Source organism: Oncorhynchus tshawytscha, linkage group LG11 (genome assembly GCF_018296145.1).
Source record: "Oncorhynchus tshawytscha isolate Ot180627B linkage group LG11, Otsh_v2.0, whole genome shotgun sequence".
Classification (NCBI taxonomy): Eukaryota; Metazoa; Chordata; class Actinopteri; order Salmoniformes; family Salmonidae; genus Oncorhynchus; species Oncorhynchus tshawytscha.
The window spans coordinates 47572703-47592225 of NC_056439.1; the positions used below are offsets into that span (position 1 = coordinate 47572703).

Genomic DNA, 19523 nt, shown 5'->3' on the forward strand with positions numbered 1-19523 from the left:
TTCAATGACAGTGAACCTTTATTCTCCATGATACAAAAGGTACATACAAATAAAATAAAAAGGGATTTAGCAAAAGTATTTTATTTTTTTACACAACCATAACAGCCGATTCCCCCCGTCCAAAATAATCCTTCTGGTCTTTAGAGGCTTTGAAGTTTGCTGTGAGGAAAAATAAAAAAATATTTAGATCAGCAGAGAAATGAAGACCGACATGAAAACCAAGTTGACTCTGAATATACTATAGTTACCATATTGCCAGTAAAGCAATGATTAGCACCAAGTGAATTATGTGTAGAGCATGCATAAACAAAGAGTAAAAAAAAATTCTCACCTGTCCTCAACGGTCCTGTTGGATGGGTAATATACCTTAAAAGTGAAGCCACTTTTTGGGAAGGAGCCCTGCAAGAACAGAATGACAATATATATAAAAAATATTTTTAAAATCTTAAATTAAGAATATAAGATCTCATCATAATATAGTTCGAAACCCAAGACCAACATCTCATACCGAGTCTCATAATAAAACAAAATGGTAGAAATCTAGGAATAAGCATAACGTACCGGGTTGATGCAGAGGCAGTCTGTGTTGGAGATGTTGAAAGGGTCATATTTGTCCGCAAAGATGATGACATCAGGCACGGGGTAAACCCGTAAAGCATAGTCATAGGCCCAGAACACTGGACTGACATACAGCGGCAGGGGAGTCAGGTGGCCCTGAGACAAGATGGTCTTCACAAACTGGGGAAAGAGAGTTTATTGGTGATTGGCAGACATTTTCATGTCGTTATCATTCATGAAGAATAAATTTAACTACAGGACAAATATTCACGCAAAGCGCCTCAGAGTAGGAGTGCTGATCTAGGTGTGTGTGTGTGGGGGGGGGGGTGATCCGCTTTGTGAATACGGGCCAAACTAACTAGCTATGTTTATATAATGTACAGTACCAGTCAAAATTTTGGACAAATCTACTCATTCAAGAGCTTTGCTTGATTTTTAGTATTTTATACATTGTAGAATAATGGTGAAGACATCAAAACTATGAAATAACACATATGGAATCATGTAGTAAACAAAAAAAGTGTTAAATTAAATAGATTTTAGATTCTTCAAAGTAGCCACCCTTTGCCTTGACAGATTTGCATACTCTTGGCATTCTCTCAACCAGCATCACCGGGAATGCTTTTCCAACAGTCTTGAAGGAGTTCTTACATATGCGGAGCACTTGTTGGCTGCTTTTCCTTCACTCTGAGGTCCAACTCATCCCAAACCATCTCAATTGGGCTGAGGTCAGGAGATTGTGAAGGCCAGGTGATCTGATGCAGCACTCCATCACTCTCCTTCTTGGTCAAATAGCCCTCACACAGCCTAGAAAGAAAACACTAAAGTTTCCAAAACTGTCAAAATATTGTCTGTGAGCCTCTCGGGTGGCGCAGTGGTTAAGGGCGCTGTACTGCAGCGCCAGCTGTGTCACCTGAGACTCTGGGTTCGCGCCCAGGCTCTGTCGTAACCGGCCGCGACCGGGAGGTCGCACAATTGGCATAGTGTCATCCGGGTTAGGGAGGATTTGGCCGGTAGGGATATCCTTGTCTCATCTCGCACCAGCGACTCCTGTGGCGGGCCGGGCGCAGTGCACGCTAACCAAGGTTGCCAGGTGCATGGTGTTTCCTCCGACACATTGGTGCGGCTGGCTTCCGGGTTGGATGCGCGCTGTGTTAAGAAGCAGTGCGGCTTGGTTGGGTTGTGTATTGGAGGACGCATGACTTTCAACCTTCGTCTCTCCCGAGCCCGTACGGGAGTTGTAGCGATGAGACAAGATAGTAGCTACTAACAATTGGATACCACGAAAAAGGGGGTAAAAATGTATATCATTATTATATATTTTTAATTTTTATATTGTCTGTGAGTATAACAGAACTGATATTGCAGGTGAAAACCTGAGGAAAATCCAATCAGGAAGTGCCTCTTATTTTGAAACCTCTATGTTCCTATGCATGCCTATCCTCCATTTAAAGGGATATCAACCAGATTCCTTTTTCTATGGCTTCCCTAAGGTGTCAGTCTTTAGACAGTTTCAGGCTTTTATTTTGAAAAATTAGCGAGAAAGTGGATAGGTGGGGGCTCTGAGTGAATTTTGCACAACAGAGTAAAGCGGCCATTGTTTCTCCCTGTCCTATTGAAAAAACCTACACTCCCGGTTGATATATTAGCGAATATATATTTTAAAAACAACCCGAGGATTGATTATAAAAAACGTTTGACATGTTTCTGTGGACATTATGGATATAATTTGGAATTTTCGTCTGCGTTGTCGTGACCTCTCTTTCCTGTGGATTTCTGAACATAACGCGACAAACAAGCTGAGGTATTTTGGATATAAAAATAATCTTTATGGAACAAAAGGAACATTTGTTGTGTAACTGGGAGTCTTGTAAGTGAAGACATCCAAAGATCAAAGGTAAACGATTAATTTGATTGCTTTTCTGATTTTCGTGACCAAGCTACCCGATACAAAGTGTACTTAATGTTTTGTCATGCGATCGATAAACTTACACAAACGCTTGGATTGATTTCGCTGTGAAGCATAATTTCAAAATCTGAGACGACAGGTGGATTAACAAAAGGCTAAGCTGTGTTTTGCAATATTGCACTTGTGATTTCATGAATATGAATCGTTTTTGTCATATTATTTGACTGTGGCGCTATGTAATTCAGCGGTTGCTGATGACAATTATCCCACTCAAGGGATGGGTAGCGTCAAGAAGTTAAGGAGGAAAGAAATCCCACAAATTAACAAGATACACCTGTTAATTGAAATGCATTCCAGGTGACTACCTCATGAAGCTGGTTGAGAGAATGCCAAGTGTGCGAAGCTGTCATCAAAGCAAAGGGTGGCTACTTTGAAGAATCTCAAATAAAATATGTTAAACACTTTTTTGATTACTACATGATTCCATATGTGTTCTTTCATAGTTTTGATGTCTTCACTATTATTCTACAATGTTGAAAATAGTAAAAATAAAGAAAATCCCTGGAATAAAGTAGTTGTGCCCAAACTTTTGACTGGTACTGTAGGTAATTGTACTAGTATATGTTGGGTATGTCATAGCTGAGACGCTAAGACTCACATGGTTTGGAATGTCGAGGTTGCTGCTAGGCAGTCGGACACAATTTCTGCACATCTTGTTCACCAGGTCTTCTCTGATGACAACAATCTCCTGGCTGCAGTACTGGATTCTGACATAGGAACATTTGATTCACAGGTCGTGACATGTTAAAAGACTACATGCAATGACAAAACCTGTGAAAACTAACTGTCAAAGAATGGTCAATTGTTATCACAGAAAGTTGGTGGCACCTTAACGGTGGAGGACGGGCTGGTGGTAATGGCTGGGGTGGAATAGGTGGAATGGTATTAAGTACATCAAACACATGGTTTTAATGCATTTGATGCCATTCCATTTGCTCCGTTCCAGCCATTATTATGAGCCGTCCTCCCCTCAGCAGCCTTGACTGTTTGTTATAATGAGCAAATGGAAGCAAATGTTTTTGACAATGTTGGGCTTCGTTGCCAAAATCCAAACTTTTATCCACTTCCCCAGTCAGATGAACTGGATACCATTTTTATGTCTCTCTGATCTTAAACATGTGGAGATGGGAGAACCTTCCAGGAGGACAAACATCTCTGCAGCACTCCACCAATGAGACCTTTACGCTAGAGTGGACAGACGGAAGCCACTCCTCAGCAAATGGCACATGACAGCCCACTTAAGAATTCGCCAAAAGGCACCTAAAGGACTCTGACCATGAGAAACAAGATTCTCTGGCCTGATGAAACCAAGATTGAACTCTTTGGCCTGAATGCCAAGTGTCAGGTCTGGAGGAAACCTGGCACCATCCCTACGGTGAAGCATGGTGGTGGCAGCAACATGCTGTGGGGATGTTTTCAGTGGCAAGGACTGGGAGACTAGTCAGGATCGAAGGAAAGATGAACGGAGCAAAGTACAGAGAGATCCCTGATGAAAACCTGCTCCAGAGCACTCCAGACCTCAGACTGGGGTGAAGGTTCACCTTCCAACAGCACAACGACCCTAAGCACTCAACCAAGACAACACAGAAGTGGCTTCGGGAAAAGTCTCTGAATGTCCTTGTGGCCCAGCCAGAGCCCGGACTTGAACCCAATCGAACATCTTGGGAGAGACCTGAAAATAGCTGTACAGCGATGCTCAAGTTCCAACCTAACAGAGCTTGGGAGGATCTGTAGAGAAGAATGGTAGAAACTCCCCAAATACAGGTGTGCCAAGCTTTTAGTGTCATACCCAAGAACATGCAAGTCTGTAATCGTTGCCAAGGGTAGCTTCAACGAAGCACTGAGTAAAGGGTCTGAATACTTATGTAAATGAGATTTTTTTTAAATTTTGTATATATATACATATTTGCAAAAAATCTAAAACTCAGTTTTACTTTGTCATTCTGGGGCATTGTTTGTATATTGATAAGGGGAAAAAAAAATGTAATCGATTTTAGAATAAGGCTGTAACAAAATGTGGATAAAGTCAAGGGGTCTGGATAGTTTCTGAATGCACTGTATATCCCTTTAATAAAGCTCAAGAGACAAATTCCTCAAAATAGAATAAATCAACAAATATTATATTTCCAAGTTGGTTCACAACTGGCCGTGATTGGGAGTCCCTTCGGGCGGCGCACAATTGGCCTAGCATCGTCTGGGTTTGCCCATGGTAAATTAGAGTCATTGTAAATAAGGATTTGTCCTTAACTGACTTGCCTAGTTAAATAAAGGTTTAAAACATTTAAAAATACATATATTTCAGTCACCTGCATGGGTTGGTAGTGAACACAGAGAATGGCACCCTCTGTCTGAACTCCTCAGTGATGTGGTTTGCCAATGGGGGCCTGAGGACATAAGCATTTATATAAAGTACAGTACATCAGACGACTACAGTCAAATCATGAGCAACACAACAGAGGAATAACAGCCATCTTGTTTTTCAACTCTCACCTGGGTAGAATTGTACTCGGACCAGGGTCTTCAGGACCGGGGATGAACACGAAGCGACTACTGCAATTTTGAAAGGATGCATTCAGTTAGACAAGTAAATACAACAATTTCCCGTAGAAGACCCACAATGCAGCATGGTGAATATTTCCCAAACAGTTTGTCACCCTGGATGCAACAATGTAGTACTGTTGAAATTGTTTCCTGGAATATCAGACATTTAGGTCAACCAAGTGGTTTTCCTCCCTCACACGTTACCTGTTGTGGATGCTGGGATATTCACAGATTGCTTCGGCAAGAACTTTCAACGACTCTGGGGGGGAAAAATACTTCAATTGTGTGTACTAATGCTTCTGTCATAACCCATTTGCCAGGCCAGTACTTCACAAGCAGGGCATTATTATTTTTTTAATTACTCAATCTTTCTTACCTTTGAGTGATTTGATTTGTGTTTTTCCATAGGGGGCCGAGGAGAAGTTGCCGCAGAAGATGAAGCAGGTAGGAGGCATGGCTGCGTATCCTACAATGGAAACATGCTAAGGTTGTTTCAGACCATACTATTAAGCAGGAGAGATAGAAATTGAGCACACTGATGGAGACTTCAAAATCTGTCAGAGATGGACATGAAACACATGACAATAACCATCAATGTCAACATTAATACGACTTGCATAAATGCTCGAGTCAATCAATGAACCCAATGGTATCTAGAAAGCCCTTTTTACATAAACAGTTGTCACAAAGTGCTTTACAGTAACCTGGTAAATACCCCCATACGAGCTCCTCTTCTGTCAGTGACGTTATGGGTGGAACGAACCTGAGAACATAAGGTGGATCTTCTCCAGCACCTCCACGCTGTCCAGCCACACGTCTGAGACCACCACAAACATGGCGTCCTCGTTCTCTTCCTCCAGCTGCTTTAGTTTGGCTGAGGCCTTCACCGACGTGGTGGACGGCCCACCGAAGAAGTTCACGTTACCGTAGTAGGCCCTAAAAACCAGAGTCCATGCTCATCGCTGGTTTTTTTATACATTTATTTGTTTATCTTCTTGTATATATATAAATAAACATAGGGGAAAGGAAAATATATTTTTAAATGCCAACTGTAGAGTTAAAAACAATACATTGGAATGTAAAATAACTTTCGCCCTTCTCAGTAGGCCTACTGATTTTCAGAGGAGAAGGCATTATGTAGGTAATGTGCATTTCTAAATGAAGACAACACTGATAGGTCAGCAACATTGTAATCTATTGACCTTGTGGTGGATGATGGCTCAGTCGGCGGGAATCCAAATGCGTTGACATGGAAGACTGAGTCCTCATACCAGCCTATGGGGGGAAAGAGGACCGGACTACTAAGTCATTGCATAACACAATAAGGTACATCTCCTTCGATGTCCATTAATGTGGATGGAGAAGATAAATTATTTTACCTTCTGCCAAAACAAAGCAGGACTCTGTGTAAAGTCCACTGTGGAACTGGTGAGGACAAGGTTAAAGAAAACATGCATGATCTGAAATACAATCAACATGGACTATATTCAAGACTTTAATTGGCCCCTTGAATTATGTAAGAGAACATTTGTATCATTCGCTCTCCATCACCATCCCCACCAGTGAAAGGATATTGCCTTTGAGAGGTTCAGCTGTACTGTACCACTGGGGTCTTCCAGATAGAATTTCCCCTGAAAAAAAAAAAACATTCCAGGTGAAGCTGGTTGAGAGAATTCCAAGAGTGTGCAAAACTGTCATCAAGGCAAAAGGTGGCTATTTTGAAGAATCTCAAATATATTTTGATTTGTTTAACACTTTTTTGGTTACTGCATGATTCCATATGTGTTATTTCATAGTTTTGATGTCTTCACTATTATTCTACAATGTAGAAGATAGTAAAAATAAAGAAAAACCCTGGAATGAGTAGGTGTGTCCAAACTTTTGACTGGCACTGTATATCTATAGATATTACTATATTTTCCAATTAAAAAGTCATTAACATTAATTTTAGCTGCTCACCTCTTTAAGCTGTGTGACCATCCCCAAAACAATGACCTCTCCTAGTTTAGCCGTACTACCTAAAAGTGCTTCAACAGTCTGAAGCTGAAAACAAGAACAGAGCAAGATCAGGGCAATCAATGTTCAACATGAGAACACCCTCTTAGCTTATATCAAATCCATTAAACACGTTTAAGTGTGTTTTAGGTTATGACAGAGTTATTACCTGAAATTTGTTTCTGCCTTCTTCTGCTGCAGCCCCTATTACAGGTGGGGTGAAGAGTTCGTGCCGATGTGTACGCTACAGAAACAGGGTAACTGTCAATGTGGATCAGGGTACACCTTTATCACCGATTTAACTTTTCATTTATTTAAGTGGATTGGGAACACATTCTCTTTACAACGACCTCACAGAGAGCAGCATCTCAGGAAAGAAACTTTTTTATTTTTTAAAGTAACTGTCCAGTGAAAATCTCACTTTTAAAAGTTAATATTCTGTTAACCCATACCCAAATAATGTTGATGACTCATCCTACACTCGTATGTGGACAAGCATAAATTGGAGGGGGAAAAAAACAGTTTAAAAAAACCCACCTCAAACTTGTAACTAAAACAGACTGTTTAAAAAATGCTTGCTATTTCCTCATAAATGATGATGTCATCCTCCTGAGGAAGATGAGCTGGCCAATCAGTGGTCTGTTCTCGTGAACATTTTTAATGACCCCCACACCATTCCAACACAGAAAATATGCTTTTTAACATACTGTTCTTCATTACAATTTTTTTTAAGGAAAACTTTTTCACTCATATTGTATTTACATATAGGTAATATTATGTCAGAGAAGTCTGGAAACACTGTACAGTTGCTTTAAGGCCAACATATACAAAGATCATCAAACTATGATGGATTCAGAGGGAAAAGAAATGTAGCCTACTGACCTGCTGTAGGAGTGTGTAGCGTTCCCTAAAGAGCTCTGCCTTGTCCCTGGCTGAGCCACAGAGACTTGGAACAGAGTGGGTGGTCATGTTGAGGCTAGGTGAAGAACAAACAACGCTTTCACTGATGGATTTCTTCATATGTTGGTTTCAATAGAAAGATCATTTATTCTAGAGTGTTTCTGATATAACATGTGAACCATGTAGACTAGATGTGGTCAACCTATAGTAGTAGTAGTTTTATTACCTTGCATGTTGCCAGTACTTGGCAGATAAAAGCTGAATAAAGTACACAGCACATACAAGTAATTAAACAAGTAAACAAACAGTAAAGCATCAGGAAGTCAATGTTTATACATTCATACTTACGGTACAAACTTCTTCCTCTCTGTGCTGTAGATATATCTTGGCACGTCAAAAGCGCCAATTATGTTGAAAACATTATCTCTGAAAATAATTAAATAGTTCACACGAATAAGTCAAATTTGAGGATGACTATCTAGAGAATGTGTATGAAATTGGGTATTGTGAGACTGACACCTTTCTCAACATACATGGTTTCATCACATGACTGGCTGCAGTCCTGCACAGCAGTCTCCACCACGGCCAGCTCAATCATACTGGAGGACACTGTCCAGGAGAAGAGGAATAGCTACATCATTCACAAGCATAGAATATTCTGAAATACATTTTTTGAGGCAACAGGTAGCCTAGTGGTTAGAGCATTGGACTAGTAACCGAAAGGTTGGAAGATCAAATCCCTGAGCTGACAAGGTAAAAATCTGTCGTTCTGCCTCTGACCAAGGCAGTTAACCTACTGTTCCTAGGCCATCATTGAAAATAAGAATTTGTTCTTAACTGACTTGCCTAGTTAAATAAAAGGTCACATAAAAAAATCGCCAAAACAACTGACTGTATTGAGTTTTGTACATCATTTTAGTAGCTTGTTATGATCGAAGAAGACGTACATGGCTGCTTCTCCACAGCATCCATGACCCTCTCGATGACATCATCCAGTTCAAGCTCATCGACAGACTCCAACACCTCCACCAGGTACCTGCTGGCTTCCCTGGAGGACAACAACAACACAACGAACACATCGGAGGGGTATACTAGAAAGCTGCATCAAAGAGTTAGCCAGCTAACTTGTCTAAATATTCTGAAATAACTTTTTTTGTTAAGATATGCTTGAAATGGGCATGGTCTAATTGACTTAACAACCAAACACATATCTATGTTTAGCTAACTTTCAAATCAATTGTTATTTCTGGTTGTTTGCTGGCTAGCTCATTGATGCTGCTTTGTAGTATACCTCTGACTGCCAGACATCAATCCCATCATTCCTATTAAAAACATACAACATTTGCATTAGTTTCTATAGATTAATTGCATAAATATGCATAGCATACTACTAAAATGTCTAGCTAGCTGTCCATGTAATTTACTGTAGCTAAGCTAACCTTAGCCTCCTAGTTTCTTTCTTGGTATCACCGACACAACAAGACAGATTTAGCTACTAACTAGTAATGCAGCCATTACATTTACTGTAAACCAAATATTATGTCAAGAACAACATGATTGACAAATGACAGCGTACGGTCGAAGCATAAGTCCCCTCATCTTGAAACCAGCAGATACTTTCGTCTTCACTCTGCGAACCTCCATGTTCAATCTTTCTTCAACAATCAACATTTGGCGCTAAATATTAACTTCCGCCTATATGTTTCGTCACTTCCTTCAAAGCAAAGATTCTACACAAGCTTCACTACTGCACGATTCTGCCGATATTTGCTGTTTGAAGTCAGCTGAGGTTTTCAAAACAGTGGGTATTCTCAAAAACACATGGATAAAGCAGCCAGACATGTAAGTAGCTATTACCCAGATTATTACTTATCATTGCATGATCAATTGGCATGGTTATTAATGTATATCAGTCTTGTCATATGTTTATGTATCATATGTTTATTTATCATATAGGGTTAGCAACTTATTCCATCCTCCCATTCAGTAATAAAAATATATTTACTTTTACGTTTCAATTGTTTTCTGCAGTCAATTGCTGAGGATGAAGTTTTTTTGCCAAATGATGAAGTCTGGTTTTATGATTTAGAAAGAGGTGTATATGGTAAGAATAATAATCTAATTATAACAAATTGTATTTTTGTATATGGGAAGTATATAGACGTTTCAAAGATTGTGAATTAATAAATTGATGTAATACAGAAGTTTGGATCCTTGGAAAACTACATTCTAAACATAAAAATAAAAAAATCTAATCTACCCATGAAAAAAATAATATGCAAAAATGTACTCAAAGATTGCACTGAAACCAACATATCATTAGATGGCAGACTTTGTAAACACTACAGGTCATAATTTGTCAACTCTGCATCGCATGTTAGAGGTGTTAGGCCTACTACATAGTTACTAAAATGTTATTACATTGACACAGTGGAATATTGGTATTTAGAGTTTTTGAATTTTGAATTGTGTTAAAATTCTAGACATTTAGGGAGCGTTTGTAAATTCACTCCGTAGTGTCAGAGTGTACCCAGTGTGCGCTCTGAGCATTCATAAAAATTCATAGTGTTGTCAGATTGTCCTATCATAAATTCTGAGCGTTTCTCTCTATGAATGGGCACACTTGATGCTCTGGCCAAGGAGTAGCATTTGTAAATTCACTCTGGATATCTACTCCGATTTCAGAGCACTCTCGTCTGTGTGTGTCAGAGTGCAGAATAAAAAAAAATGTATTTCACCTTTATTTAACGAGGTAGGCAAGTTGAGAACAAGTTCTCATTTACAACTGCGACCTGGCCAAGATAAAGCAAAGCAGTTCGACACATATAACAACACAGAGTTACACATGGAGTAAAACAAACATACAGTCAATAATACAGTAGAAAAATAAGTCTATATACAATGTGAGCAAATGAGGTGAGATAAGGGAGGTAAAGGCAATAAATAGGCCATGGTGGAGAAGTAAATACAATTATAGCAATTAAAACACTGGAATGGTAGATTTGACAGTAGATGAGTGTGCAAAGTAGAAATACTGGGGTGCAAAGGAGCTAAATAAATACAGTAGGGAAAGAGGTAGTTGTTTGGGCTATTTATAGATTGGCTATGTACAGGTGCAGTGATGTGTGAGCTGCTCTGACAGCTGGTGCTTAAAGCTAGTGAGGGAGATGTGTTTCCAGTTTCAGAGATTTTTGTAGTTCGTTCCAGTCATTGGCAGCAGAGAACTGGAAGGAGAGGTGGCCAAAATAGGAATTGGCTTTGGGGGTGACAAGTGAGATATACCTGCTGGAACGCATGCTACGGGTGGGTGTTGCTATGGTGACCAGCGAGCAGAGATAAGGCGGGACTTTACCTAGCAGGGTCTTGTAGATGACCTGGAGCCAGTGGGTTTGGCGACGAGTATGAAGCGAGGGCCAGCCAACGAGAGCGTACAGGTCACAGTGGTGGGTAGTATATGGGGCTTTGGTGACAAAATGGATGGCACTGTGATAGACTGCATCCAATTTGTTGAGTAGGGTGTTGGAGGCTATTTTGTAAATGACATCACCGAAGTCGAGGATCGATAGGATGGTCAATTTTACAAGGGTATGTTTGGCAGCATGAGTGAAGGATGCTTTGTTGTGAAATAGGGTGCCAATTCTAGATTTAATTTTGGATTGGAGATGTTTAATGTGAGTCTGGAAGGAGAGTTTACAGTTTAACCAGACACCTATGTATTTGTAGCTGTCCAGAACCGTGAACCGTGCAGAGTAGTGATGCTGGACGGCACTATGACCAAACATCGGCCCCTCCCAAAAAACGCAATTCAATTGTTGCCATAACACAGTTAGAGTCACTAACCCTCGTGATAACATGAAAACACTAACCAACTCTGCTAGGGCGAGCAAGAGTCAAATGGTCAGAGTGAGGTGTTCTCTCATATGTCTGGAAGTAGCTTGCAAGCTAGCCAACGTTAGGCAGATAGCTTGGGTGCTTTACTGCCGTCGTGAGGTCAGAGCGCACGGATCAACCCTAATTACTCCTCCGGCCAGAGCGTCCAGTGTGCGCTCTGAATTTACGAACGGACAATCTGATAACGCTCTGAATTTACTAACGCCCAGAGCACACTCTGGCACTGCAGATTGAATTTACGAACAAACCCTTTACAATGACAGTCAACCCACCCACGCCAACTGCATAAAGAGTTCGCTAGGTAGCTACTTCCAGACATAAATGAGAAAATGTTATGCCCCTGAGAACAGGGGAGAAATAATCACGAGAGTGATACGGTGTTGTATTCTCAATTCAACGTTTAGTGTAATCATTTCACAAAAGTAACACATTACAAAACAACAGAAAACCCATTATACAACTAACACAGCAAAATATCTTATTAACAACGTACATGTTCATTCACAATCGACATAAAATGGCAGCTACTCTCAGTATGATGCTATTCTTCACTTCAACCGAGCAGGGCTAATATTACTCTCTTCAAACTTAACTCTAACTTCCTCAAGAAGTTACTAAGACACACCTTAAACACTCTTGACATGTTAGCAGTTATAACATTTAAATTACTATTTTTTATCATCAATAAAGTACCTGAGAACAGGGGAGAAATAATCACGAGAGTGATACGGTGTTGTATTCTCAATTCAACGTTTTAGTAATGAGAAAAGACCGCGATTTTCCCCAGGAATATGGGTGGAGACCAGAGCAATCAATCTCCGGCTCATAGATTAAGAGCATTTCGTAGATGACAGATTAACACATTTAGGCACCACAAAATAAAGTAATCAATATAACGTTTACACATTACTCTCACAATTCGTACCCTTTGACAGATTTTAACTTTAACACAATTATATGAATGTTATCAATCTCTATCAACTAATACTGAATGCATCTTCTTAACCTTAGATGTTTTAAGATCCTCACATACTATGAATTTACTAATACTTTTTAATGTATAACAGGCTATGAATATTTCCTTTAACCTGTTACAAAAACACCTAATTCTGAACATTTTACTCGCCCAGACAGAGCTGGCATAGCTTATTGAGTGTTGTGTCATGTTATCAAGAGGATTCATGACTGTAACTGAGTTGCTGACAACAATTTAATTAAAACAATTAGTCGATGTTTACTTACACCTGTCACAACAACCAAGTTTAGGGCGTTCGTAAATTCCTCAATTATTCTGTGCTCTGGCACTCAAACCAGAGCACTCTGAAATCGGAGTAGGTTGCTAGGGTGAATTTACGAACATACAATTACACAGCATGGTTTAAATATTCCCCATCTAATGTTAATGGTGAACTAACATGGCTGCTATGTTGTGCATAGTGTTGTAGTGTCATGTAAATGAATCATAATGCTAATTCTAGACATTCAGTTTTATAGTATTTTTAAAAAACATTTCCCATGTAATGTTAATGGGGAGCTAACATGGCTGCCATCGAATGTTAAAGTGTCATGTAAATGCTTCATGATGCAGAAACCCCATTGGTTCAACTCTCTAAATACATCTGGTTAATGGTATGCTTTATGTGCAATGTGTGTTCTGGAATGATTTAGCTGCAGAACGGAATCCTTCATTTCCCTGTTCTGTTTGTTTATTGTTTGTTTGTTCTCCAATCTGAAGGGAAATGTGTCAAATGTCTGGAGAGGTCCCACCCCCAATGTCAGGCACCTGTGGCTGCTCTTTGAATGGGGACATGTACATATTTGGGGGATGCAATGACAACGGACAGACCAATTAGGTAAACTCATTCAACAGAAAAAGGGTCCCAGAGCATGTATTCACAAAGTGTCTCGGCGTAGGAGTACGGATGTATGATTCGTTTTTTCCTTTTAGATGATAATGAATCAGATTACATGGGCAGGGTGGACCTGATCCTAGATCAGCACTCCTACTCTGAGACACTTGATGAAAACAAGCGCTGATGGTACAGTACACATTGGCAGGGAAGTGTGAAAATCCTCAATAGTTTACAAAGCCTTATATTGTTTTGTTCACATTTACATGATGAACTGCTCTGTGTTTGCAGCTTTACTGTGTCAACCTCCTGGATGGGAAATATAGCTGGAGGAAAGTGAACCATAAGAGTGGCTCATCTCCCTCACCCAGAGATAAACATTCTTTATGTAAATAGAAAGATTGTCAGGGTTCTGATTACACCTTTACTATTATAGGTGGTCTAAATAAATAGTGTGCTGGCCAGGCTAAAGTCTTTCTTACACTTATGGGGGTTCCTAGCTCCCCTGTAATATGAACCCCTTGTGATTGGAATATGTTTTGGTCTTTCTGTAGTAATAGGAACCCCTTGTGATTGGAAGATATTTTGGTATTTCTGTAGGCTCATCTACTTCGCTGGATATGGTTATAAGCAACTTGATGACATCAGTAACAATAGAAGCTTTCTTATGGATGAGGCATCAAGGGTAATTTTTTGCTTTCGGGTGCAATTATGTCCATAGGTATACATTCATTTACTATTAACTTATTGTATGAATTAGTAATATTGTGCTTTGGAGGTGGATGACCTCTATTGGGGATGGAACAATGAAGTTCATATGTTTGACCCAACATGGGCCTGTTGGAGTGAACAACAAACCAGTGTGGAAAAACCAATGGAGGTTAAATTGTGTTTACATATATAATAAAGCAATTAATTCAGTGAATAGACAAAAACATGGTGTTGTCATAGCATATGATTAACAGTGTAGCATATAAGGCAAGACACTTAAAATATGATTGTTTCTTTGTGGATATCTAGTTACACTGTAAATGTTGTTTTTGTCTACAGGGTCGTGCCCCTGACCCCAGGGCTGCCCATGCCAGTGCAACACTTAGGAACAAAGGATACGTATGTGGAGGCAGAGTAAGGGTGAAAAACGATGTATCTCAACACCTCTCTCCGTGGTTGCATTGAAACAGACAACCTGAAGTGTCACAACGATTCATGAGATTGTGTCTCTCTGCTGAACATTAATGAAACATAGGACTTTTGACTCAAGTTTCTTTTGCGCTGGTCTGGAATAAACTCTTCTGTTTTTCCGTTTTCACTTTTAGGAATCGAGGACAAGTGACATTTATTGTTTATATCTAGAATCATGGACATGGTCCGAAATGTACGTATTTACTATTCACTCTTTCAAATGCTCAACTTAAAATGGTTACTATTCTGTAATCACATCACACTTGATTTTTTTTTTATCTGTTCTTTCAAAATGGCTTTTCCAGAGTACCAGAATCCACTGTGCCAATGGGAAGGTCGTGGCATACCCTAACCGCAATATCTGATAGTGCTTTGTTTCTATTTGGAGGACTGGGTATGGACTGCGAACCAATGAGTCAGTCATTTACCCATTCAGGTTCCCAATCCTACCTCTGTACCTTATGTTCCATGGAAACATGGCATTATTTGGTTTTCTAAAACAAATTTTGCATCTCTAGGCGATGGCTGGGCATTTGATGTAGAGACAAAGAAATGGAGAGAGCATCCATACATGAACAAACCAAGGTAGTGTATGTGCTAGTTGTTAGCAGAAAGTGTTTCATTTTCCAATTTGAGGAATGTACCAAAAATGTGCAAATGGTAAAACTGTTAACACATTGTCTGACTCAGAGTGAATTATAGGATCTCTATATGTAATTCTATGATATGGGCCTCATTTCCCAGTGCTTTCATAGCGTTAGTGTCATTCTCACGAATCACATTCTTACGATGTGTCATTCTTACGATTCACATTCTTACGATGTGTCATTCTTACGATTCACATTCTTACGATGTGTCATTCTTACGATTCACATTCTTATGATGTGTCATTCTCACGATTCACATTTTTAAGATGTGTCTTTAGTAGTGAAAGTGTTTCCTAGAGCCTTCGCTAGTAACGTGGCCGTTAAAACCCTTTTGCACATCGACTGATCCAGGCTGGGTGGGCTTTACTTGTCTCATCGCGCTCTAGTGACTCCTTGCAGCGAGCTGGGCACCTGCAGACTGACCTTATTGTCAGTTGAACAGTGTTTACGCTGACACATTGGTGCTGCTGGCTTCTGGGTTAAGCCAGCGGGTGGTAAGAAGTACGGTTTGTCGAGTCATGTTTTGGAGGACGCATTACTCGACCTTCGCCTCCCGAGCCCGTTGGGGAGTTGCAGCGATGAGACATGATCGAACTTGGGGAGTAAAAGGGGCGGTAAAATATATAAATAACTTTGGCATGCTCATAATGGATACTTTATTATTTATTTATTTTTAAAGCAGATGTATCTACCGATAGCTGCCCTTCTTTCCAAAACATTGAAAAACCTCCCTGGTCTTTGTGGTTGAATCTGTGTCTGAAATTCACTTCTCTACTGAAGGACCTTACAGATAATTGTATGTGTGGGGTACAGAGATGATGTAGTCATTCACAAAAATAATGTGACTTGTTAATCAATTAAACGTTTACTCCTTAGGCTTGCCATAACATAGGGGTTGAATACTTATTGACTCAAGACATTTCAGATTCTAATTATTTTTCATTAGTAAAAAATTCCCAATAAATAATTCCACTTTATTATGGGGTATTGGGTGTAGGCCAGTGACACAAACTCTACATTTAATCCTTTTTAATTGCAGTAACACAATAAAATGTGGAAAAGGTCCAAGGGTGTGAATACTTTCTGAAAGCACTGTAGGCCTATAGCCTATACTGTAAGTAAGCCATTTATTTTAATGCAGTCATCTGCAGTTTTCATTTGAAGCATATTCTTATTTATCCTTTGCTTGGTTGTTACAATTGCAAAGACAACTTTGTATTTGTAGTCAACTTTGTTGAAGTTGACTACAAATCACGACGAGGAGGATTAACACTGTTTAGCAGAGATCCTCTGTGTACACAGTGACGCAGGAGGGTAAAAAAACGCTTTGGACATACCGACAGAGTCATTGCGCAAAATAGTATGCAGCATCATCTGGAAATGTATGCAACAAAAGTTCAACATTCACCTTCTGTTGCCATTTCTGTCAAGCCGTCTACGTATACAGTTTGACGCATATGTTCGATAAACCCAACGTCCTCACCACACAGAACGCACTGCAACTGTCTCTGCAACGCAGTGCTGCAAGGCATACGCAGCGTTTCATTGGAAATTAATGTAATTCTGGTGCACCAAAATGCAAAAACACTGTCAGTGTGTTTGAAGCATTAGCTGTACTATGAAAGGTCTGAGACAGGCATTAGATTACAGGCGTTAGATTACGAGCGTTTTCAAGTGCAATGTTAATAACGATGGTTTTGGGAAACAGCTCGGAGATTTAACGATGTTCCTATGAAGATTTGAATGATTAACCTGGCTCTTAAAGTCTCCATCTTATTTACTTTCTACCCTCAGGTTGTGGCACACAGCGTGCCAAGGGAAGGACTCTGATGTCATTGTGTTTGGGGGTAGTTGCGACCTCATCCTCCTTGTAGACACAGTAAGTATTATGGAAACCATACAGGGAACGTATGGTTCAATGGTGAAGGTGCATAAAGATTGCGGCCCCCCATGTACTTACGACAAATGCCTCGTTTGCTAAATTCGCCATATTGTACAATGCTGTCGGTTACTCTTTTTTTTTGTATCGGCATTAGCGTAGTATACATGATCCCAATTCTAGCTCCAAGATGGCGGCAATTTGAAAAAAAAAGAAAAAGTACATTGTGCTGATTTATAGGCATATTGAACAGTATAGTTTAGGAACTCTGTGGGTAGTGCTAAAAACAAGTATGTAATACATTATATATACAAAAGTATGTGGACACCTTCAAATTAGTGGATTCGGCTATTTCAGTCACACCCGTTGCTGACAGGTGTATAAAATCGAGCACACAGCCATGCAATCTCCATAGACAAACATTGGCAGTAGAATGGCCTTATTGAAGAGCTCAGTGACTTTCAACTTTGCACTGTCATAGGATGCCACCTTTCCAACAAGTCAGTTCATCAAATTTCTGCCCTGCTAGAGCTTCCCTGGTCAACTTTATATGAAGTTATTGTCAAGTGGAAATGTCTTGAAGCAACAACGGCTCAGCCGCGAAGTGATAGGACACACAAGCTCCCAGAACGGGACCACCGAGTGCTGAAGCGCCTGGAGTGGAAAAGAGATCTCTGGAGTGATGAGTCACGCTTCACCATGTGGCAGTCCGACAGAAAAATCTGGGTTTGGCGGATGCCAGGAGAACGCTACCTGCCCCAATGCATAGTGCTAACTGTAAAGTTTGGTGGAGGAGGAATAATGGTCTGGGGATGTTTTCCATGGATTGGGCTAGGACCCTTAGATCCAGCGAAGGGAAATCTTAATGCTACAGCATACAATGAAATTCTGGACAATTCTGTACTTTCAACTTTGTGGCAAGAATTTGGGGAAGGGCCTTTGCTGTTTCATCATGACAATGTCCTTGTGCACAAAGCGGGGTCCATACAGAAATGGTTTGTCGAGATCGGTGTGGAGGAACTTGACTGGCCTGCACAGAGCCCTGACCTCAACCCCATCGAACTCCTTTGGGCCGACTGCGAGCCAGGCTTAATCGCCCAACATCAGTGCCCAACCTCAGTAATGCTCTTGTAACTGAATGGAAGCAAGTCCCTGCAGCAATGCTCCAACATCTAGTGTAAAGCCTTCCCAGAAGACTGGACGCTGTTATAGCAAAGCAGGGAACCAACTCCATTTTAATGCTCATGATTTTGGAATGAGATGTTTGACGAGCAAGTGTCCACATACCTTTGGTCATGTAGTGTATCTGAATTCTTCCATCTTTATGCACCTTCGTCATTGGGATGATTTTACCATTTCTGACAGGAAGGAGATTGCCTGGTATTATGTTAAAGCATATATTATTCAAATTCATAAACAGAAAGGGTCCATACAGCATTCATTTATGATGAATTATGGAACATATGGAGTATGAATTATGGAACATATGGATTATGAGTTATGGAACATATGGATTATGAATTATGGAACATATGGATTATGAATTATGGAACATATGGATTATGAATTATGGAACATATGGATTATGAATTATGGAACATATGGATTATGAATTATGGAACATATGGATTATGAATTATGGAACATATGGAATATGAATTATGGAACATATGGAGTATGAATTATGGAACATATAGATTATGAATTATGGAACATATGGATTATGAATTATGGAACATATGGATTATGAATTATGGAACATATGGATTATGAATTATGGAACATATGGATTATGGACCATATGGATGATGAATTATGGAACACCTTTACAATGAGCTGTTGTGGTGGGGTATATAAAGAATTGTTTATGACACAATTCACGTTTTTTTTTACAATCACCTTTCTTTAGGGTCACTGCAATGATGTACTTGTTTTCCAGATCCAGCCCTACCACCTCCTTCGGTAACTAATCAATTATGATCATTTGTTCAATGAGGGAGAATCTGTCTCAGCTAGAACACACTTTGATATTTTGGAAATCATGTTGACTGTTTGACATTACATGGATGCTATAACGTAGTGAAAGATTAGTATACTAAACTACATCTTCC

General features: G+C 39.9%; 2 protein-coding genes across 9 annotated transcripts in view; one reads left to right on the forward strand and one right to left on the reverse strand.

Annotated features, from left to right (window-relative positions):
* On the reverse strand, positions 1 to 12609 carry pole2 (polymerase (DNA directed), epsilon 2). 2 transcript variants are annotated; one of them, XM_042330195.1, is made up of 19 exons: positions 12548 to 12609; positions 8911 to 9011; positions 8497 to 8572; positions 8312 to 8389; positions 7946 to 8039; positions 7233 to 7307; positions 7028 to 7111; positions 6643 to 6699; positions 6448 to 6496; positions 6271 to 6343; positions 5832 to 6004; positions 5445 to 5534; positions 5273 to 5327; positions 5018 to 5077; positions 4834 to 4911; positions 3126 to 3234; positions 562 to 738; positions 332 to 399; positions 1 to 159 (listed from the first exon to the last, which is right to left on the reverse strand). In XM_042330195.1, the coding sequence occupies exons 2-19, from the start codon at positions 8933 to 8935 to the stop codon at positions 141 to 143; spliced, it is 1440 nt and encodes a 479-aa protein (XP_042186129.1). In that variant the 5' UTR covers positions 8936 to 9011; positions 12548 to 12609; the 3' UTR covers positions 1 to 140. The 2 variants fall into 2 exon arrangements, with proteins under 2 accessions (XP_042186129.1, XP_042186128.1); XM_042330194.1 differs by lacking the exon at positions 12548 to 12609 and adding an exon at positions 9540 to 9677.
* Positions 9692 to 19523, forward strand: part of LOC112262095 (kelch domain-containing protein 1) — a 14998-nt gene continuing 5166 nt past the window's right edge. The window contains exons 1-8 of one of the 7 annotated variants that reach the window (XR_006084588.1): positions 9692 to 9805; positions 9995 to 10067; positions 13590 to 13707; positions 14755 to 14829; positions 15021 to 15301; positions 15405 to 15471; positions 17328 to 17412; positions 19322 to 19374. Coding sequence is in view for 1 of the 7 variants with exons in the window: in XM_042330196.1 (XP_042186130.1) it covers positions 14372 to 14389; positions 14755 to 14829; positions 15021 to 15079; positions 15192 to 15301; positions 15405 to 15471; positions 17328 to 17412; positions 19322 to 19374 (467 nt within the window). In the remaining 6 variants the exon portion in view is untranslated. Of the gene's footprint in view, positions 9806 to 9994; positions 10068 to 13589; positions 13708 to 13755; positions 14390 to 14754; positions 14830 to 15020; positions 15472 to 15666; positions 17413 to 19321; positions 19375 to 19523 lie in introns of those variants that run through there. The other 6 variants (XR_006084587.1, XR_006084589.1, XM_042330196.1 and 3 more) reach the window with 6 other exon arrangements.

What these genes read in the sequence shown, in the direction of transcription:
- pole2 (XM_042330194.1), bottom strand. Translation starts at nt 9,634, where the DNA reads ATGTTGATTGTTGAAGAAAGATTGAACATGGAGGTTCGCAGAGTGAAG. An exon ending in TATCCCAGCATCCACAACAG is followed by an intron (nt 5,078 to 5,272) that starts GTAACGTGTGAG and finishes TCAAAATTGCAG; the next exon opens with TAGTCGCTTCGTGTTCATCC. An exon ending in TTCACTACCAACCCATGCAG is followed by an intron (nt 3,235 to 4,833) that starts GTGACTGAAATA and finishes TTCCTATGTCAG; the next exon opens with AATCCAGTACTGCAGCCAGG.